The 21,550-nt window shown below is 35.2% G+C and overlaps 1 protein-coding gene and 2 long non-coding RNA genes across 6 annotated transcripts in view; 1 reads left to right on the top strand and 2 right to left on the bottom strand.

Moving 5' to 3' along the window:
* The window catches only part of LOC147839473 (uncharacterized), a 503,025-nt gene that overhangs the window by 37,535 nt on the left and 443,940 nt on the right, over nucleotides 1-21,550 (bottom strand). The gene's annotated exons all lie outside the window — the stretch shown is intronic.
* Nucleotides 1-21,550, bottom strand: part of LOC141379459 (uncharacterized) — a 44,213-nt gene that overhangs the window by 2,378 nt on the left and 20,285 nt on the right. For both annotated transcript variants that reach the window (XR_015519109.1, XR_015519108.1), the window contains exons 3-4: nucleotides 12,279-12,360; nucleotides 12,123-12,175 (exon numbers count right to left, since the gene is read on the bottom strand). This is a non-coding gene — a long non-coding RNA (uncharacterized LOC141379459). The remainder of the gene's footprint in view (nucleotides 1-12,122; nucleotides 12,176-12,278; nucleotides 12,361-21,550) is intronic.
* On the top strand, nucleotides 1,105-20,125 carry tfap2b (transcription factor AP-2 beta). 3 transcript variants are annotated; one of them, XM_087296796.1, is made up of 8 exons: nucleotides 1,105-1,175; nucleotides 1,306-1,398; nucleotides 4,156-4,614; nucleotides 5,762-5,819; nucleotides 7,268-7,487; nucleotides 7,941-8,059; nucleotides 8,477-8,618; nucleotides 18,249-20,125. In XM_087296796.1, the coding sequence occupies exons 1-8, from the start codon at nucleotides 1,155-1,157 to the stop codon at nucleotides 18,541-18,543; spliced, it is 1,407 nt and encodes a 468-aa protein (XP_087152922.1). In that variant the 5' UTR covers nucleotides 1,105-1,154; the 3' UTR covers nucleotides 18,544-20,125.

Here is a 21,550-nt window from a genome sequence, read left to right as displayed (position 1 = left end):
ATATATATATATATTCCTTTTGTATGTATATATATATATATATATATATATATATATATATATATATATATATATATATATATATATATATATATATATATATATACACAGCAATAGTCACATTGCACCCTTAGATAATTTATTAATGATTTAAAAAATAAAGGTATTATTAAATGTTATTTTTAATGATTTATACAATGATGACCGTGCTATATTACATTTGATTTCTGTACCTGAATATCCGTCCAACTCCACAGAAAATCATAAAGCAGTTTATTTATTTACTTATGCTTGAAATTTATTATAATTTCACTTCATATAAAAAACTTGATCATCTCAGATTATATAATTAATGAAATCTTTCCAAATAAAGCTATTCAAATCATCTGGTCTGATTATATTCTTTACTTTAACTCCATTTAAGACTTGCGTGGATACCTATTATGAAGAGCCAAAAACCAAACTTGATTGATGTAAATATTAAATTCTATTACAAAATTGCCATGAAAAACGTCCTCATTTACTTATCTAACGTGAGCAGGATGCGTGTCTTTGCAGTTTTAAATGCAGCTTACACAAATTTTCTATCGTTTTTGACATGCCAAGTTATACATTTAATTTTTTATCTTATAATACCATAAAATTGCATTTAAATAAACTTAAAATAAATAAAGAAATTTGAACAAATAAATTAAATAAACACGTTCTGGATTTAAATAGGCTACGTGTGTTTTCACTCATAAATTTAATAAAAACTACGTTTTCTTCAGGTGAGTCCATGTTTATTTGTTTGTTTTTAGTTCGTTATTCCTATCATTGTAAAACTAAGTGCATCATTGTGAAACCTTCGCTTGTTTGGGTTTTATTTGTAGTTACAGTGAGAAATGTTTGCTTCAATTCCGATTTGCATAAAAGATTCACCAGGGGAATTATGTCAAAGTTCACGTCAAACCACGTGAGGGTTCAAATTTTCGAATGGATTCGAATTTTACCGCCTAATATAAATAATTTCTAATGGAAGATACTTTGAAGCTTGTTGGCAACAGTAACCGAGGGGCGGTACTTAGCGCGGGGTCAATTCAGGCAGGTGGTTACAGCAGGAGTGGGAGTATCTAAACTCAACAGGACCTCGGACAAACACGCGGCTATTGTGGATGTCAGATCATTTAAAAACTGTGAGTATCATAGGGACATAACGTTTAAAAGTACATCTTAATCGCCGAGCCTCAAAACAAGGCAAAAATGCATCATTTCAAGTCAAAGTCTCTGAAGAGCTTTTCGTTTTGTTTTTGTTTTCTTTTGCAGCGTACAAGTGTTTTTGGCAGTGACCAGCAGGTGGCGCACTGGACTGTTGCTTTCACTGAAGCGCCTTTGAATTTCTGTCCTGGCTTCCTTCAGGTAATGTTTGCTTACAGCTCTGATAGACATCTGACACTCGTTGAAAAAAAGTCCACTCAATTCAAATTTTCGGTGAATTGCAAGCAGATTAGTTAAAGTATATCCATTTACCAACCTATCAATGCATTTTGATGTTTATTACGTATTTTCTATAGGTTTAAAACGTGCATGCTTTCTTTTAAAATAATATAAAATCAAAACTATCGACTATTTAATATATTTCTTTCAAATCCCACGTTGTTTCGCGCATGTAAAATGGCAGACAGCGTTCAGCTCATCTGCTGTTGATGATGGAGCGGAGTCTCGGCGAATCCCCCCCGCAGCAGGTTTACATACAACCCAAAGTCAACACACTTAACATTAGACATTCACTGTATCAACGCCATTACAGCACACACGCAGACAAACACAGCAAAAGGGGATTTTTCTGTGAGCTTTACGTTTTCGGCGAGTGAGTGAGAGAGTGAGTGAGAGAGAGCAACGGAGAGAGAGAGTTGAGATCTTCACTCTTCACATGAATGCACTCGTTTTACAGGGATCAGCGCGCGAACATGCTGTGGAAACTGGTGGAAAATGTCAAGTATGAAGATATATACGAGGTAACGAGAAGACTGTATCTGCATCTATTTTATACTTTGTTTTATAACGGGAAAATGCTGCAATCGGCCTTGCATTATTTTTTACTATAGTATATTTATCTCTTTATTAATGTAGGGTTTATAACAGCTTAATCCAATAAGAGAAATCAAATAATGAACGTTTGATTTAAAATAGAATGCATGTTCGAATAATTAGGTTTCGTTCCATACATTCTAAGCAATTATCTATTTAACAATTAAGTCATTTTTAGAATGTTGCATTAATTTAAACGTTTATTTATCTAGTTTTCAGTGCAGATTTTAATATTATATTATTTAAGATATTTTATAATATAATATAAAAATAATTTAAGGTGCGTTCATTGTAATTCAATTTTCTAAGAATTATCACTTTGATTTTTATTAATGTATATTTATAACGATTTTATTCTTAATGTAATTCAAAATACGATTTTTTAACCTAAAAGATCCAGCATGATAGCTGACAAAAAAAGGTAAGTCTTAATCATAAAATGCTCTGGATAAACTTATACCATTTTCTTGAGACCCATGCAATAGAGTTATTCATAAGAGAATCGCATCCAGAGATGGAAGGAGGACGCAAGAGTCACGCGTGGGAGTCCCGTGGATTCCCTCTGAATGAGCTCGAGCTCGTGGGAGAGACTCGTGGTGGTTTTTGGAAAAGCCTCGCGGGATGCCGACCCAGAGAGTCACACATGGCTTTTCTCTCACAGTCACCGTCACGCGTGTAATTAAACACTTCGACCCCAGTCCGTGAAATCGACCATTATACGAGCTGTTTAATGGGGCACCATTAGTGGAGGACTTTAAACTGTCACCCAGCGCAGACGCCACAAAATTACCTTACAAAAACTTAAGCTGTTATTTTAAGCTTACAAATTTCCAGGAAAAGTTTAAACCACGCTGATGCATCGAGATTGCTTTATCGTAGCCTATTTCAGTTATGTGCATGCTTGTGTGTGAGCTGGGCCTGCTTAAACACATGGTATGATGTGAAACTAGGGTGAACATAGCACTGGTATTGAGCATTATTCGTGTATTGTATGTGAATGGTAACACAATAGTGCGTAAAATGACGTGGTACTTGATAAACTGAATGAAGTTTCTAACTTTAGTGATGGAATCGGTTTGGTAGTGTGAGCATTGAATAGCAAGGGTCTGATTAATAATATCTGTTGTGGTTTAGTGGTTATAATGGATATTAAAGTATGTGAGTAGTGCTTCTGATTCTGAATGAGGCCTCTGTCCATCTGCCCTGCTCAAAGCAGCTGATTCCGGCAATTCGTTTGTTCTGTCTGGAGATAAATGAACTCTGCGCACACAACAATAACATAAAAGACAACAATAGCAAAAGAAAGAGGTCCAGAGCAGTGCATGCCGGACCTCAAACAGAGAGGGGAATAAAACAGAGCACGAGTGTTTCCTCCTCCTGAATGAACGTCACTTACAGCAGCAGCGCCTTCACGCTCCGCTGCTCCCCACTGCTTTAAGTATTCCCGCAATATTAGAGGAGTCATGAATAACAATTATTCTGAGGAGGTGTAGCGAGGCGAACGGACGGAGCGCCGCACTCTGGATCAGAACGCCGGATCGGGAAGAACAAAACCGAGACCTGGAGGAGCAGATTTCTGTAGGAAAAAGTCATTTGAGCTGAAAAATCAAGTTTTTGCACCGTGTGGTCATGAGGAGTTGAAAAGGGAGCACGTTTCTTCAGGCGAGCGTCTGTCGTGCTGTCGCGAGTCCCTTTGCTTTACGCGTTTTTTCCGCCCAGATGTTAGTGCACGCGTATTCCTCCACGGTGAGTTTGAGAATAAGAAAATTACTTAATTGTGGTGGAGTAAACTGCACTGTGCAAAAAGGTGGTGTGTGTGGGGATTTGCTTATGATGCGAGCTTAGTAACCTAAAACTTTCACTATGTGTAATTATACCCTTAGATAGCCTATGTTTTAAACAATATAATCGAACCAGTTTCATAAATAAAAGCATTTCGAATATTTATAGGGTCGCTGTATGTGTTGACCGCTTTCTTTTTGGATATTGATGGATTAATTCCAGTACAGCCAAACATTTAAAAAAGTTTATTTATTCTAATTGTAGAGCACAAAAAATAAATAAATGTTCTTTTCTCGTTTGAAGGATCGCCACGATGGGGTACCGAGTCACAGTTCCAGACTGTCCCAGCTGGGTTCGGTCTCTCAGGGACCGTACTCCAGCGCCCCGCCGCTCTCTCACACACCTTCCTCGGACTTCCAACCGCCGTACTTTCCGCCGCCGTACCAGCCTCTGCCGTATCACCAGAGTCAGGATCCGTACTCACACGTCAGTGACCCGTACTCTCTGAACGCTCTTCACCAGCCCCAGCAGCACCCGTGGGGCTCCCGTCAGCGGCAGGACTTGCAGGGCACGGAGAGCGGAGGTTTACTGCCGCAGCCCAGAGCGTCTTTACCGCAGCTCTCGGGTCTGGACCCCCGGCGGGACTACTCGACCGTGCGCCGGCCGGACGTGCTGCTCCACTCCACACATCACGGGCTCGAGGCGGGGATGGGAGACGGTCTGTCCCTTCATGGCCTGGCGCACGGCATGGATGATGTGCAGGTTCGTTTTTATCCTTAATTTTTGGCTTGGATTTTAATCTTGTTATTTATTTATTTTATTTTTTTGGTGTTAAATCGCGAAAAAAATTTTTTTTGTGCATTTAATAATTTTTATTAACGAATATATTTTGTTTTGCTGACATAATAATAATTGCTCTGTATTATGGCATAATTTTGTAAATCTTCAGGAGGTTTCCTGACCTATTCACAAGTTATGTGATGCATTAAAACATTTAAAAGTTATTCTCTAAACAATATTATTAAAGGAGTCCAAACTCTCTTTAGACACGTACACGTAAGAGTTTAATATTTAAAACACCCAAAAGGCTTGCTAATGATCTAAAATAATAATTTGCTTTCATGGCAATCATTTTTGTTGTTGTTGAGACTATTAAACATCATAATATAGTATTATTATAAAGAACAAATTATGGTGTTGCATGATGCGTTGTACAAAACTGATGTGTTAACTCACATTATTGTCACATTAACTTATCATGTTGCAATAGCTCAAATGAAAACTTAACAAACAGCTAATCTTTTTAGGGTATCGTCTGCTCGGTTCACATTTCTAACCATCTGTTTTTTGATCGATATATCTCTGCTCACATCATGTCTAATTTCGTCAATTGACATGTTTACCCGTAATGTAAATTTTGGAATAAGGCCTGTCCTCGTTCAGTTGAATGGACAATGATTGTCTGCCTCTCTTCTCAAAATGATCAGAGTATCTGACATCTGTCGCATATTTGGGAGATTTATTTATTTTATCTATTTATTGAAATAAAAGGATGTTTTGATTAAAATTGATTGTTTTAAATAAGTTAAATAAATTTAGATTAGTTTACGTTTTAATATAGCTACTAAGAAATAGCCCACGCTTATTTTAAAAACTATGGAAACTGTCGTTCTGAATCACTTTTTACTGATAACAATGGCATGATCACCTAATTAAAAATATTACAATTGCTAAAGGTCACCTTTTTTCCTGAAAATCGTATTTTATTTAAAAAAAAATTTTGCAATGTCTCTGGTGAAATCCAGTGATATATTTTATCACTGGACTATTGCTCTGAACACATCAAAACTAGATAATTGTATGTAGCTTTTGTTCAAAAGTTACATACTTTTATTATGCTGTTTTTTAGGCTGTGGAGGACCTCAATGGCGCGATGAATATTCTGGATCAGTCCGTCATTAAAAAAGGTAAATATGAAAATGGCTGGAGGAATTATGCCAGTACTGTACGTCAAAGTGAAAATGTAATACTTTAATATAAACTATCGCTGAGTCTCGGACAATGAATGGATTGTTGTTTATGGATTCAGGGCAAAAAGTCATTTCAGGTGAATACACCTTAGCACACCTTTTTACGCATGCGCTGAATCATTTCTGGTATTCAAATGATGTCACCTACCGATTCTCTTAACCTTGAACAGAAAGCCAGTGAAAGTGGAGATTTTTATTTTTATAAAATAGCCTCTCTCTTCTGTTTTAACTTTATCACTAAAATTGGATTTGTGTCTTTATAACAAATTCCTAATCCAGCTAATACCCGTTTTCTTTTATTTAATATAACAGTAGCAGAAATTCCTTTTTTTTTCTTGGACAGAATAAATCTTTGATTTAACCATTTTGTTGATATAATTTCTCCACGAAGATTTTGACATATTTACTCTGAGATTAGCCTTCATGCAGTCAGTAAAAGCTCCAGCAACACTCCCTGGGCTCGTGTTAATATTTGTCCGTTATGAGGGACGTTTGCCGGTAATTTAGTTAACGGAATACGGGCCTCCCAGAAGAGACGGCCTTTAAGTGGCCGCTGTGATGGATGGTTTTCTGAGCGCAGATCTCGTGAGCTCGTTTAGAGCTCGTTTTCTCTATTATCCCCTGTAGAGATCTCCGCGGGCTCGAGCTCTCGTTACCCCATTAGCGCTTAAGTTAGTAGACGTCGTTTGACGGTCAGCATGTGTGTGTGTGTGAGGGTGATTTGAAAAATAGGTGGTTAATGTTATTAGCACTCGTCCGTCATCAATCAATAATATAATAAATTGGCACAGTAAAGAGTGTTGAAATGTCAAAGTGGAAACAAGGACTTACTGGAATATGTGACTGAATTGTAAAAAAATAAAGGACCAAATCCTAGCGCCTAACAAGACTTGAAAGCGTAATGCTACCGTTTCAATCACGTTGGAAACTGAAAAACGTCCCCGCTAAAATTGGTCCATCATTCCATTTTTAGAATGTAGCCTACGCCGTTGATGATAATTTTGGCAATATGTTAACCTCATTAATAGGATTGCAGGCGTTTGCATTGTTTGGATGTATGGGCAGCTCTGGATTGCTTTCAATTGTTCGTGGGATTAACGTATGAAAACAGGAGCACGCGCTGGCAGCTCCGGGCGCGTGCGGGGTGACCCGGGCCAGCCGAGGGCTTGAGCTCACGGCGCTTTTACGTGCCAAGATTTCACATTACATAATATTCTCACAGGCCTGAACTGTCTGTAACAATTCTTAGATATTATTTTAAAAATAGTTTTGCTTCGTTTTATGTAAAACACCATGTGGTTACGCAGCTACAAATCATTTCAATTCTCGATAAGTCTACCTATCGGACGTGGCTCAATTTTATGTTTTTGTTTTTCCACGCACAGTTCCAGTTCCTCACAAAAGCGTCGCTTCTCTGATGATGAACAAAGACGGACTAATCGGAGGGATCTCCGTGAACGTCAACGAGGTTTTCTGCTCGGTGCCCGGCCGCCTGTCTCTTCTTAGCTCCACATCCAAATATAAAGTGACTGTTGGGGAGGTCCAGCGGCGCCTCTCTCCACCGGAGTGCCTGAACGCGTCTCTGCTTGGTGGGGTTCTGCGAAGGTGAGACTATCATTATTTCCACCGAGATGTACATTATAATACAGCAGAGGTCAATGGATCAAAGATAAAAAAGCAGAAGTTCAATTTGAAAACGTATAAACATCAGGATAATGACATCTGCTATTGCATTTTCTGATGTAAAGCATTTTGAGGGATGTGAACAAATAGTCCAGAGTATTTCCTGTTTTACATTTTTAATTTCTATCGCTTCCAAGAATCCAAAAAGAGTTACTTATTGATAAAAAGTTATGACTTTAACACTACGTTCTGATTGAAATGACCACGTTGAAAATGTCTATAGCGGACGTTTAAGAAAACGCCCGTGTTTTATTTCCCCTCCAAATTAGCCTTATCCTGATAATAGCATCTGATTTTGAATGTTCACGTTTCAAGGTGTATTTCTGCTGTCAGTCCGTCATTAGACATGTAACTAATTATCCATTTTCTGATCAGAGCGAAGTCGAAAAATGGCGGTAGATCACTGAGGGAAAAGCTGGAGAAAATCGGCTTGAATTTGCCCGCGGGGAGACGCAAGGCAGCGAATGTCACATTACTGACGTCTCTAGTAGAAGGTAAATCAGCACATCTGATTTTTATTTCCCTGTTCACTGATTCTGAGTTTTTTACCATTTAAATCTCAAACGAAAATTTGGACTCACGAATGAACCAAGTAGGCTACATAAATTGAAATGCATTGCCTTGAGAGTTTCTGTAATCTGATTTAGTTTCTCATGATCCCTTAGGCGGTGCAAATAGTTAAGAGATGCAGCACGAAAACGATATTTTAACCACTACAGCTGATTTCATATAATTATTGTTGTGACTGTCTGATTGCTTTTACACTGCAGTCCTTCATTTTGTTTCAAAGACCATCTCCCCTCCAGTTCATTTGAGCTGCAGCCACAGCTGTAATTTAGGGCAGAAATGTTTTATGCGAACATGTGGAGTAATTCCGTTTCACTATATTGTGTTTATTTTTCATTTTCCAGGAGAAGCTGTTCATTTGGCTCGGGACTTCGGCTACATTTGTGAAACTGAGTTTCCCACAAAAGCCGTGTCTGAATATCTGAACAGACAGCACACTGATCCAAACGAACTGCACTCGCGGAAGAACATGCTGCTCGCCACAAAGTACGTCCATAATGTGTTTATTGCATGAGATTTCTGCTTCTCATTGGAAGCTAGTACCCGCTTGCCGCCCTCGCCTGAACAAATGTGTAGTCACATTTCCAAGTGAATGTTGAATCCATCACGGATTGCAGGGGAGTGTGTCGTTTTGATGGCTGTCCGCTTAGTGCCTGGTGCGTTTTGACACGTTTAGCTGGTTTCTAATGAGGCAGTTCAGGTCCACCAGAAACACGCGTCTCTTATCCATCTCAGCCTGGCACCGAGCTAGAAACTCATTATATTTAAGTGAAATGTTTCAAGTTTTAAAGTGCCAGCTTTCCCCTTGAAGTTCTGCCTAAGGTCATCCCTCCTCCCTCGCCTCTCCTTTCACAGTCTGTCTGTCAAAGTCCCGTCAGTCAGCCCGAGCCCGCGCCCCCGCCCCTGCACGCGCCTCGGGCACTCGCGTTCTGTCGCTCTGGAATGAGCGAGCGAGCGAGAGAGAGAGGCGCGCTGCGCACTCCCGACTGGACAACAAGACTGTTTGTGGTTCTGAGACGCGAAAGCGAATGTGGGTCAAAATCTGACAAGCCCAGACAACTGCAGATGCCGCAGCAGGGCTCTGCAACACTGCCAGTTGGAGGCATTTGAACTGTTTGTCACAAATGACCTTTTAGAGATTGAAGTTTGATCGTTTGCTCAGATTCTTATTTCAGATTACATTGCACCTCAAAGCACTCTTATTACAAGCTTGACACAAGTAGTTTTGGGTACATGCTGCCAAAATAATAATTTAATATGATTTTTTTCTGTATTTTTTTATCTGAAAAAAATTAGTTTTAAGGTCTATAATTATAATATATTATATTATAATAATTAAAATATTAGGTAAAAATCATGTTCCATGAAGATATTTAGTAAATTTTGTACATTAAATATATCAAAAGATTGTTAATTAGTAATGTGCATTGATAAGCACTAAATTTAGACAGCTTTAAAGATGTTTTTCTCAAAAGTTAGATTTTTTTTGCATTTCAAACAGTCGTATCTTAGCAAACTACACTAAAGTTGCAGGTTTTAAAATGTAAGATAATTATTTTTTCTGACTATCAATGCTGAATTAATGATTATTGTGAGTTGACCTTGTGTTCAATATATTGTTTTAATATTGTTTAGATATTCTAATGTGTCATGAGACCATATAGCGTTCAAAAGAAACTCCAGATGCACCTGATCACTTTTACCCTGATGAAGGCAGTTCTTTGCAGAAACACATATATAGGCACAGTTTTTAGGATTAGCCATGTGAATAAAGGCTTTTTAAGATTTTTTCCACATTTTTCGAATGCCTTGGCCTGAGTTTTGCTATCTATTCTGATGAATCCCTAACCCAAAGAGCACCGACACATTATTTAATCTAGCCCTGAGCACTTTGTTTGATTTTGGCACAAAATAATAATCTTGATTTTTACTTTGATCACAAAACCCTTTTAATACACACTGAAAATGTTGGACTAACCCAGTCATTGGGTTTATTTTTTCCATTAAATTTAAATTGCAATTTTTTAACTTATTGGCTGGGTTTACGCCAACATTGGTTACAATAACCGATGAGTTTTTAGAGCATACACATTCAAATTGTTAAGGAATAAGTGGACCGTTTCAGAAACACAACAGAGGTCAATGGAATAAATATGAAAAAAGGTTCAAGTTCAATTTGAAACTTATAGCCTAAACATCAGGATAATGGCATCTGCTGTTCCTATTACTGATACAGTTTTCTGGACGTTTAATAAAATTTTTGTGACTCTATAAATTAGCTTAACCCTGACAATAACAACTGATTTTGACTGTTCACATTTCAAGCTGTATATCTGCTATCAATCCGTCATTAGACTCGTAACTGATTATCAATTTTCTGATTAGAGCAAAGTTGATTTTTAACTCATTGGCTGGGTTTGAGCCAACATTGCTTACTACAACCCAGCATTTTTCAGAGCGTACACATCCAAATTGTTAAGGAACAAGTGGACCATTTATGTAACAAATGGAGGTCAAATGTTGAAAGGTCATTAGCATGTCAGGCCATCTGGGCATATGGCTGAAAGTTATGCCTTTATTTATTCCTATCTGATTCCCCAAAGCAAGAAAAGCATGAATATTGAAAGCAGCACCTCTTTCAGGATGTAAAACATGCTGAGAACGGATAATTCTCCTGTAATGACTGATAAAGACACTCTCCCAGTAGACCCAAAGTTAAATTTATGGCTTTATTCTAATTGATGGGCTTTGCTCTCCAAGCAGAAATATGCAGACTTTGCTTTGAGGATTTGAAGTTTAAGATCTCTTTTATGGACAGTTAAAGCCGGGGAGTTTCATTTAAAGTAGATGTTAGGCTTTAAGAAATTGAAATAATATTTAGGGAGACTTTTAGGTTATTGCAGGACGAGAAACATGCCTTTTACCTATGATTCCAATGAATGCTGCCACAGCTACTGAGCATCATTGCTAAGTCTAAACCTGTGAGAGCACCTATTTTATAGAATTTATTTAATACTTGAGATAATTAAGAGCGTTTTATGCAATCACATATGTGACCCTGGACCACAAAACTCTCTTAAGCTGCACTGGAATATTAAATACGCTAAAAATATTGGTAAAAAAAAAAAAAAAAAAAAAAAAAAAAAAATATATATATATATATATATATATATATATATATATATATATATATATATATATATATATATATATATATATATATAGTTTTAATGCCAAATATTATACGAATATTACATAAAGATCATGTTCAATGTAGGTATTTTGTAAATTTCTTACCATAATTATATCAAAACATTATTTTTAAATAACGTGCATTGCTAAGCATCATATTTAACCAGTTTTAAAAGTGATTTTCTAAATAACAATTTTTTTGCATCCTCAGATTGCAAATTTCAAGTAGTCATATATCAGCCAAACATCAATGGAAATCATATTTATTCCGCTTTCATGAGAGGTATAAATGTCCATTTTAAATAACTGACATGACTGGTTTTATGGTCACATATAAGGCACTGGCATGCACAAATATGGGTCTGATAGATAGTGTTATCTTTTAGTTTTACATTCTGCACTGTGAAAGTTTGACACATTGGAATATATATTTTTTGATCTGATCTATTTCATCATAAAATCCCAAATGGAGAAGTCACAGAGTTGATCATTCATGAATGAGAGTTGCTATACAGAAGCTTTGATATTATGTATGAATTCTCCTTCTATAATCAATATTTCACAGCAAGTTAAAAGAATATGTAGATGTATAAAAAAAATAAGTTAGATTATCCGTGACAGCAAGTTGACTTCTTTTCAGCTTCTGTTGTGAGCTTTATAAATGGAAATTGATCTCTTCTCCATTTCACTGTTTAATTCAACTCATGACTTAAATTCATTTCTTGAAAAATGCATGCGGTAATCCATGAGCGAGCAGGTCACTTTTCTTTTTACTGATAGAGAAGATCAAGCACGTACCTTCTGATATGTTCTGATAAATGCGAATGAAGAATTTGTCATGCTCGATGTGCCTGGAAAAAAAATGTCATGACATTCTCTGATTGGATCACAGCGGTGTAGATGTTAAAGGAATTGGATAGGAGACAGTACTAGTGACTGATCCTAGAACCCAGCTGACTAGTCCTGCCACAGACAGAACATGTCTAGACCACACCGTCCCATTAGCAGAATGCTGTTTCATGTTAAGGTTGTTTTCCTATAAGCAATAAAATATAAAGCTTGTAATGACCTTGTGCAGACACTCAACATAAGACAAGCATCAATTAGTACAACAATATATAACATATACTTCAAAAAATCTTATTTAATATTTATTTATATTTTTATATTTATTATTAAATTCATATTTGTGGATATTACCATTATTTAAATAACTACTTTTGCAATGTAAAGGCTTTATATGTACAGTATATGGATAGTTCACCCAAAAATGAAATTCTGCCGTCATTTACTCACTCTTTACCACTCCCGTTCCAAACCAGCTTCAGCTTTGTAGTATTGTTTAACAAACAGAAGATATTTTGAAGAATGTTGAAAATGTGAAACTATTGACTTCCATATTATGGTTACAGGTTTCTAACATATCTTCTCTGTTGTTCAACACACACACACACACACACAGACACAGACATAGACATAGACACACAGACACACACACTAGGGCTGTGCGATTAATGGAAATCCAATCGCAAACACAATTTGAAATGTTGAGATTAACTAATCACAAGAGGCTGCGACATGAAATATATTTGTATTATTTAATATTTTCTGCAGAGCAAATGTGTGACTGTCATCTGTGTGTGAAAGTCTTACTAGCCAATTGAGTGAGCACAATTGAGTGATGAGTGTCTTGCTAAAAAGTTAACTGAAATTATTGCCAGTGACACTCAATCTAGTAGCAAGCAATAGCAAAGTACAATGTTCGTTTGCTTAATGTTCTATATTTTTATAGTTATTATTATTTTTTATAATAAGCTACACTAATGTCTCATTCACACTAGCAGCGACTTCGTAGCTCCCTGTCGCTCTGGGTGATGCCCTGCTACAAACGCAGGTCTGTGTAGGTCTACAGCACAGAGAACTACTGGTGCTTCTATTGGCTGTCGCTCAAGAAAGTCGCTTTACATTTGCATAAAGCAAAGCAAAAGGATTTTCAACATTGTCGCGTCACTCAACCTGCCCACTTGATCGCCAACGGTCACTGTGGCTTACACAGACGGAGGTTGCCGGAAGTAGCTCGCTCTTCATTGAAATGGTTTGTTGCTAGATCGGAAATGGGTCGCATATACGGCCGGAAGTTAACGAGAATTATTTTTATTATTTATTAAATTTCCCATTCATTGTAGTTTATTAATGTCTACCCCCACCCCAACCATCACAGTAACGTAAAAACAGTAGCTGTACAGAGTATTATTTATGCTATCTATAAAATTACCCAAAAATTTTAACGCCTACCCCCACCCCAACCCTAAACCCAACCGTCACAGTACTGTAAAAATGTTAATTATTGCTATAAAGTGTCATAAAAATGCTGCTATATTGATGTGCATATCGCACTTCTGGCCAGCCGCGTATCCGATCTAGACTTTACCGTTGAGATGAATGGTCACTTGTCGCTTTCCTGCTACAAATCGCTTGTAGTGTTAATGAGGCTAATTCGAATCTCCCGAATTTGAGTTAAACTTGATTACAGAAAGGTGAGGTCATTTTATTTGTGTTTACTGTTTGCTCTAGAGAAAAAAAAATTCATTTCTGAATATTTTAAATATATGTTTGAATAAATGTTTAAGTAATATAACTTCAAGTAATTTCAGTTTAGTAGCAAGAAGCTATGATAGAGATTAATGAATCGAACCTTGACTACAAAACTAAATTTCAAATCAAATCGAAATCACAGTATATATCAAAAGCAAATACATTTTCTTTTAAATTAGCAATTAAGATATTTTCCCCAAATCGCACAGCCCCTAACACACACACAAAACTCAAACTTTGAAATGAGTCATGGCAGAATTTAAAATTTTCTGTGAACTATCCCTTTAAATGGCCTTGAGTGGTTCCATTAAGAACCTTTAACACCTTAACAAAAGGTTCTAACACCCCACAAAGGTTCCGTTAAATGGAAAAAAACCTCTTTAGATTATTATCATGTTCTTCATAATAAGAAATAAGGAGTTCTTCTAAAAACATCAGATGGAAATTTACAATGCTATCAGACGGTATTATGTTTTTAGACTGTATTTGAAATTTTGTGCCTTATTAGATTCTAAAAATAAAGTTTTTTTTTTTTTTTTTGCATAATTGGTTCCATAATAAGTTAAAAGAACAGTTTTTCCCCCTATAAGGTAAAGAACATTTCACCGAGAAATGGAAACGCACTAATTCTAAAATCAAATTAAATTCTTTTAAAAACTATTACCTAAAACATTCTTTAGGGAACCAAAAATTCTTCTTTTATGACACTACTGCAAACCTCCCCCTTTTTATTATGCTTTAAGTAGCATTATAGCTTATCCTTACATAAAGGCAGACATACAGTATAATAAGACATTTCTCCCCATGAGGTGTAGGAATACATTTAACATCAAATTCTCCATTAAATATCTGTACTCTCCAATAAACGTCACTGATAGCTGTGGCTGCCACCTCCGGCGATAGTTTCTTGTTATTAAACAGAAATTGTAGATTGTCTGTAATAATGGGAACTAACAAAATCTCTGGCTCTCTTGAGCAAATATACATGCTACAACAAGGTGTCATGGTATAGTTACAGTACAGCTCATCTCATTAAACCCAATTATAGTTTTTATATAAAATTATCAATGCAGCTGCGATATTAAATGCATTTCATTCATATTTCATAAGCACATATACTGCACAGTAAAACAGTGCTGATTAAAAAAAGCAGACTGACAGTGAAGTAAGAAATCTGCTCTAAAAGATCTGGTAAAAGATAAAATAGTCAAATGTTTGGGTTATTTGCATTGAAAATTAAGCATTTGGTTTCCAACAAATGCTAGTTACAGTTCAGTTCATAATAAATTTTATATACATTGTGTGTTTATGGTAAAGATTGACCAATGTTTAATAGGTTCAATCACAGTTTTCAGTCTGATTAGTCACAGAAAGGTTGCAACCCAAGTTTTAAAAGTCTTTGGTATTGCGTGTTTTTAAGAATGTTAAATTCAAAGAACTTATTTGTTTCCCGAAAGATCCTTTCAATGAACATTCCTAACCATTATTTTGTGTTTCATGGATAGCAAATGTTCATGATGGACATTTATTTTTTGCAGCAGCGCCATAATAATCATTGTTGGGTTCCCTAAAGAATCTTTTAGTGCTCAGTTCAATTCAATATGTTATCAAATATGTAAATAAAAAAACTATTAGACTCATGATCTTTTTAATGGAATGGAAAGATTGGATTAATTTTAAAGCTTCTTAATGTGATGTGAAAACATTAATGCCGGTAAGCATTATTTACAACACATATTATTGCTGTTTGTTCAAACTACTTATATAATAAGCTAAAATAAGGGAGGGGGGGTCAAGTTAATTGTTTTATGTTCAATCTACTTACATTTGTAAAAACATTTAGGTTAAATTAATTGATTTGAGTAGGGACAACATGAAGGAATTGTGTGGAACCCAGATGTTTTGCACTGATGCTGTTTTCACTAAATGAGTCTTTTGGGGAATGAAAATGGTTCTTCCAAAAAATAATTACATAAATAAAACACTTTAATGACATTTTTACATTATAAAAGAAACCTTTTATGGAAGCTCACGGAATCATCAATGCCAAAAAGCACCTTTCTTTTTGCAATAAAAAAAGAGAAACAAGCAACTTTCTCTGGCATTGTTATGACAACAACAACAAAAACAAAAAAAAAAAAAACAGATCAAATTTACAACATTTTATAAATATCAATTTTCTATAATTATAAAACAATAAAACATCATTAACATCAATAAATAATATACAAGATAAAATATATGAGAACTAAAGAATAAATATACAAATATAAATATACAAATATAAATATACAAATATATATATATATATACAAATATATATTTGATAAAAACTTAAAGTTTTAAAATGTACTTTTCACAGGATTCACATTTGAGAATATTTCATTTAAAGTCTCTCCAGATAAAAATCATTGTCTGACAATGTTAAAAATAGGGCATTTCACAAGACTGTGTTTAACAGATTTCTGTTACAATATTGACTTTTTGGGGGTTCTTCTCCTTTGAGTAAATGTTAATGTGCGAGTCTCACGTGGCCAATACGACATGCTCTTGTCATGTCATGAGTTTTAAAAAAGTTAGATTTTCTTTCTATTTCCAGCTGAATTTCAAAACGTTTGCAATTTTCTCAAAAGCTTTTAAGAAAATGTTTTCCAGTTTTAGGGAATGAAAAAATGGTTCCTTAAAAAATTTTACCGACATTTTTACTTCATTAAGAACCTTTTTATGGAAGCTAAAAATTCTTCACAGAATCATCAATGCCAAAAAGCTCCTTTCTTTTTGATATAAAAAAAGAGGAACAACAATTTTCTCAAGTTAGATTTTAAGTTCATTGCCATATCAGTTTCTCTGGCTATGTCATGGAAAAAAATATCATAGATTTTATAAATATCACTTTTCTATAATTCTAGAAATATCTGGAAAATAAAAAGTCATCAACATCAATAAATAACACATAAGATAAAATATATAAGAACTAAAAGAATAATTTATACAAACTAAAACAGTTTTAAAATTTTACTTTTGATAAAAATTGCACAATTCTGGAAGGATTCAGATTTAAAAATATTTTAGCGGGTTCTTCTTCTTTGAGTAAATGTCCATGTGTGAGTCTTACGAAATGACATGACAAGAGAAACAAGCTATTTTCTCAAGATAGATTTTAGAGATAGATAGTTTATTGTCATTTCAGCTTCTATGGCTATGTCATGGCAAAAAAAAAAAATAATATATATTTTTTAAATATCACTTTTCTATAATTATAAAAATATTTTAACAATTAAGGTCATCAACATCAATAAACAATGCATAATAAAAAATACATAATAATATATAAGAAAAGTAAACCTTAAAAATTGAAAAGTTTTAGAGGGATTCACATAAAAAATATCTTGAGGTAAAAATTGTTATCTGATAACATTAAAAATAGGGCATTTCACAATTATGTTTAACTCTTTGGTTTTTGTTGATATACTGAGATGTTGGGGTTCTTCTCCTTTGAAATAAATGTTCATGTTTGAGTCTTGTGTGTCCAATACGTCTGTAAACAATCTCATCACGTCTCGAGTAAAAAAAAAAAAAAAACAGTTTGATTTTCTTCCTATTTCTGGCTGGATTTCAAAAAGTTTGCAATGTGTTTAAAAGCTTTTAAGCAAATATTATGCAATTTTCAGGAAAATTGTCTTAGAGGAACGAAAAAATGGTTCAAAAACATTTACTGACATTTTTCCATTATAAAATATGTTTTGTGAGAGCTAAAAGTTCTTCACAGAATCCCCAATGCTAATAAAGCACATTTATTTTTAATATAAGAAAGAGAAACAAGCTGTTTTCTATATTTTGGTTGCATTTCTTTGGATTGGCTAATGCAGTCATTCTCAAAATGGGGGTGGCGAGACATTAAGGGGGAGGGTTGCTTGGTGATTTCCAAAAATCAAATTCATTTTATTAAACTATTAGACTTACCATGTTTTATCTATAACATACAGAAGAAAAATGTATGTAATAGTTACATTAAAAAAACAACATGCAAATGTTTTTTTTTTTTTTTTTGCAACTCCTAGGGTGATTATGTTATATTAGAGACACAGCAATTGCGTCAGATGCAGCACATTGATTTTAAGGCACCAGGTTAAGCTTTCTGACCCGTTTACAGCACTCACATTTAAACAATGAATAGACATGGGCATATTCTATGCACAGCTTATATTAAAAACGGCGGGGTCGCAATTCACTGGCATTGTTATTTTGGGGGTCACGGGATGAAAAGTTTGGAAACCCCTGGTCTAATGTAAACAAAGCTAATCTCTGCATGTTTTCCTTTCTTTTCAGGCAGTTGTGTAAGGAGTTCACGGACCTGTTGGCTCAGGATCGCACTCCTTTAGGGAACTCTCGGCCTTCGCCCATCCTGGAGCCAGGAATCCAGAGCTGCCTGTCACACTTTAGCTTCATCACGCACGGTTTTGGTTCTCCAGCCATCTGCGCCGCCCTCACAGCTTTGCAGAATTACCTGACTGAAGCCCTTAAAGGCCTCGACAAGATGTTCCTGAACAACCCCACTCCCAACCGACACACACCTGCAGACGGCTCCAAAGGCGGAGAGAAAGAGGAAAAACACAGAAAATGAGCTGTGGGAATACGATATCAAGGAAGCAGAGATGCTCAGAGATTCTATAAACTCTAGTTTTATGACATTGCGTTTTACATTCTGGGTGGAGAGCGGATCATGGGAAAACTAAAGGAACGATATGATACGATTCAATAAAGACTGGAGGACACGAGTCTGCTGTGACACGTCCACCATCTTCATCTCATTCGTGCGCAAGTGTGAAAACATTCGAGGAGAGAGAGAGAGTGTGTGTGTGTTTTTGTGTACAAAAGTATGACATTTTACACAATGTTAGACGCAGGCTGTCCTTTACACACGCTCATAAATCTAATATTTGAGTGTAATGGCCAGCACTTTGGAGGACAGGTTTGCTTGGAATATTGGTGGAGACACTTTTTAACTACTATATTTAATTATACTTATTATTATACAAGACTATCGGTGCACAGTTCTGCGATATTTAAGTACATTCAAGTTTTGCCAAAAATACAGCTGCAGTAAAAACAAATTCACACAATCATCTACAGGTCATAAAGGAATTAATAGTCCTATGCGCTAAAGGGAGATACAGTATTCAGTATACAGAGATTTTATTGCATTTATTAATATATGCGGATGATTAAAATGGAGTGTTTGCCAAAACAAGGATGTAGATGCACAACAAGTCATCTTCCATATTAAATATTGTGACAAATATTTACCACAGTCTGGCTGCTCTGGCATCCCATAAAATACACACACATACTTTAAATAATCATGGAAATTAATTAGTATTTAAGTCTTATTCATATACAGATTACAAGACAAATATTAAAACTCTAAAACTTTCCATTCTCCTCAAAACATCTCTGGCAATATCCTGATTATCTTGTCTACAAAAATGCAAGTTAAACTTTGTATGTTTTGGTTGTATTTCATTTTAAACTGCTAATGCTTGTGCTGTCTTGGCCATTTGGATATTTTCAGTACGTTTCTTTTAACATGGTAATCAGCTCAATGCAATCACGACTGATATTTCATCTATTTCTTATGTATTTGTTTCTCAAATATATACACTAGCATTTACACCGAACCAAACCAACAGAGACAAAGCTTAAATGGTGTTTATTTGTTTTACATCCCTGCATCAGCTGGATTGAAGCTTGCTTGGACCGTGGTGTTGAAAAAAAAATGGACATAAAAATGGGATATATGCGATGGCAAAGGCTGCACAGGTGACCGCGCGTGCTGGAACACGGCCACGCGCAGTCTTTCCGCGCTCACCTCAAGCGGAGCGAGGGCGCGCTCTCTCAGTCCCGCAAGCTGGATTATAGCCTGTCTGTCAAAGTTAATATTGTGTGAGGAAGGTTCTTTTATTTATGTTTGTATATATTTATTTATGCTTAATTTAATGGGCGTTTGTACATAGGAATAGACTGGGTCGTCTATCTGTGACTGTCTCTGTGCGTGGGTGAACGCTTGTTTTAGATAGCATCTTGTATTTTTTATTTTAATTTTTTTTGTTTCATAGATACGGTGTTATGTGGTGAAGGCTAGAAGTTGGTTCTTGTCTGGTGATTTTCATTTACCTCGAAATAAGAATAAATCGTGTTTTATTGTAGTTGTTGATGTGTGGTTAACCCTTCATCTTCTTAATTCATATATAAACGTTACTATTTGCAGAACGGTGCTTAAATTTCCAAAGAGCATATAATCAAATGCGCCTAAATTAAGAATAATTAAAATATCAAATAAATATGCTGCCATTAATCCCTCTGATTAATTAATTTGCAACTAATTGTTTTAGACGCAATCGTAAAATTCAACTAATACATTTTATAACACTGCATGGTGTGCATTGATATTTTATTTTAGGCTATTTAAAAAAATAGTTACCTAAAAAATAAATAAATAAATAAATAAAAAACACTGACGTTAGAAAAATACATTTTAACAAGCCTACACAAAAGGCATATTTGCCCTAAAGCCAAAGCCAGTGCTCAGCATATATGAGTACACCCCGTTTTAAAAATGAATAATTTTATCTATTTTAGTGAATATGGGTATATATTGGTGCATTTGAACAAAGCGGATTTACTAAATATATATATATATATATATATATATATATATCATTAAAATAATATTGTAGTCACAGAACATCTTTAAAAATGGAAAGAAAATGCATTAAAATTCATGCAAAATACTGGAAAAAACTACAACATTTCAACATAATTTAATATTTTTGTTTCTCTTGATTTTTTCTATTTTTAAAAATGTTATTTAATATTTTCCCTCACATATAAATTTGGGTTACTGGTTTTTGAACGATTATTGTAAGTTAATTTGTTAGATTAGTATCAGATTTGGCTTCAGTACTGGCTAATCTAATGCCTATGTACTTATATAACATTGTAAAGCTTATAAAAAAATATTAATTTAACTGAGTGATTTGTGGGGGGTGTACACATATATGCTTAGCACTGTAATAAATTATTTTACTTGCATTGTTAGCTGTAATTGAATCAGCAAGAGTATGAATAAAATGAATAAATTCTAATCAATATAATGTTGATGTTTTTGCAATAATAGCCTAATAATTGGCATAATAATACACCTACAATGCATCAATTACAACGTTATTTATTATCATCACTGCGGATTAGCTAAAGATTGAAGCTAATATCAGAATCTTTCATATATTTACTTAATTCTGAACATTAAAATTTAGTCATGTTTTCATCATCACACGGACTTATAATGCAATCAGATGAAATAAAAAAGCTCGGAAATTAAAAACGGAAATGAGAATTTTGAATCTGCATCTTCCTGTCTTAATTTTAAGGCAAACAAGGAATGCCAAAATGTATTGAAAAGCATCGCTTGAAGGCGTGTGTCCGCAGTGGCGGCAGTAAAGTGAACTCATATCCCGGCCGCAGGTCAGACCCCCGCGAGTCCCCTCGCGCATCAGCCCGCGCTGGTGTATTTAATGCGGAGGAGCGCGTGGCCTGCGGGTTCCGTCGCGTGACTCCTCATGCGTGAAGTA

This window comes from Danio rerio, chromosome 20 (genome assembly GCF_052040795.2).
Source record: "Danio rerio strain M-AB ecotype USA chromosome 20, GRCz13ab, whole genome shotgun sequence".
In the NCBI taxonomy this organism is placed as follows: Eukaryota; Metazoa; Chordata; class Actinopteri; order Cypriniformes; family Danionidae; genus Danio; species Danio rerio.
Note: the sequence above shows the minus strand (reverse complement) of the source record. Positions and strands in the feature narration are given on the sequence as shown.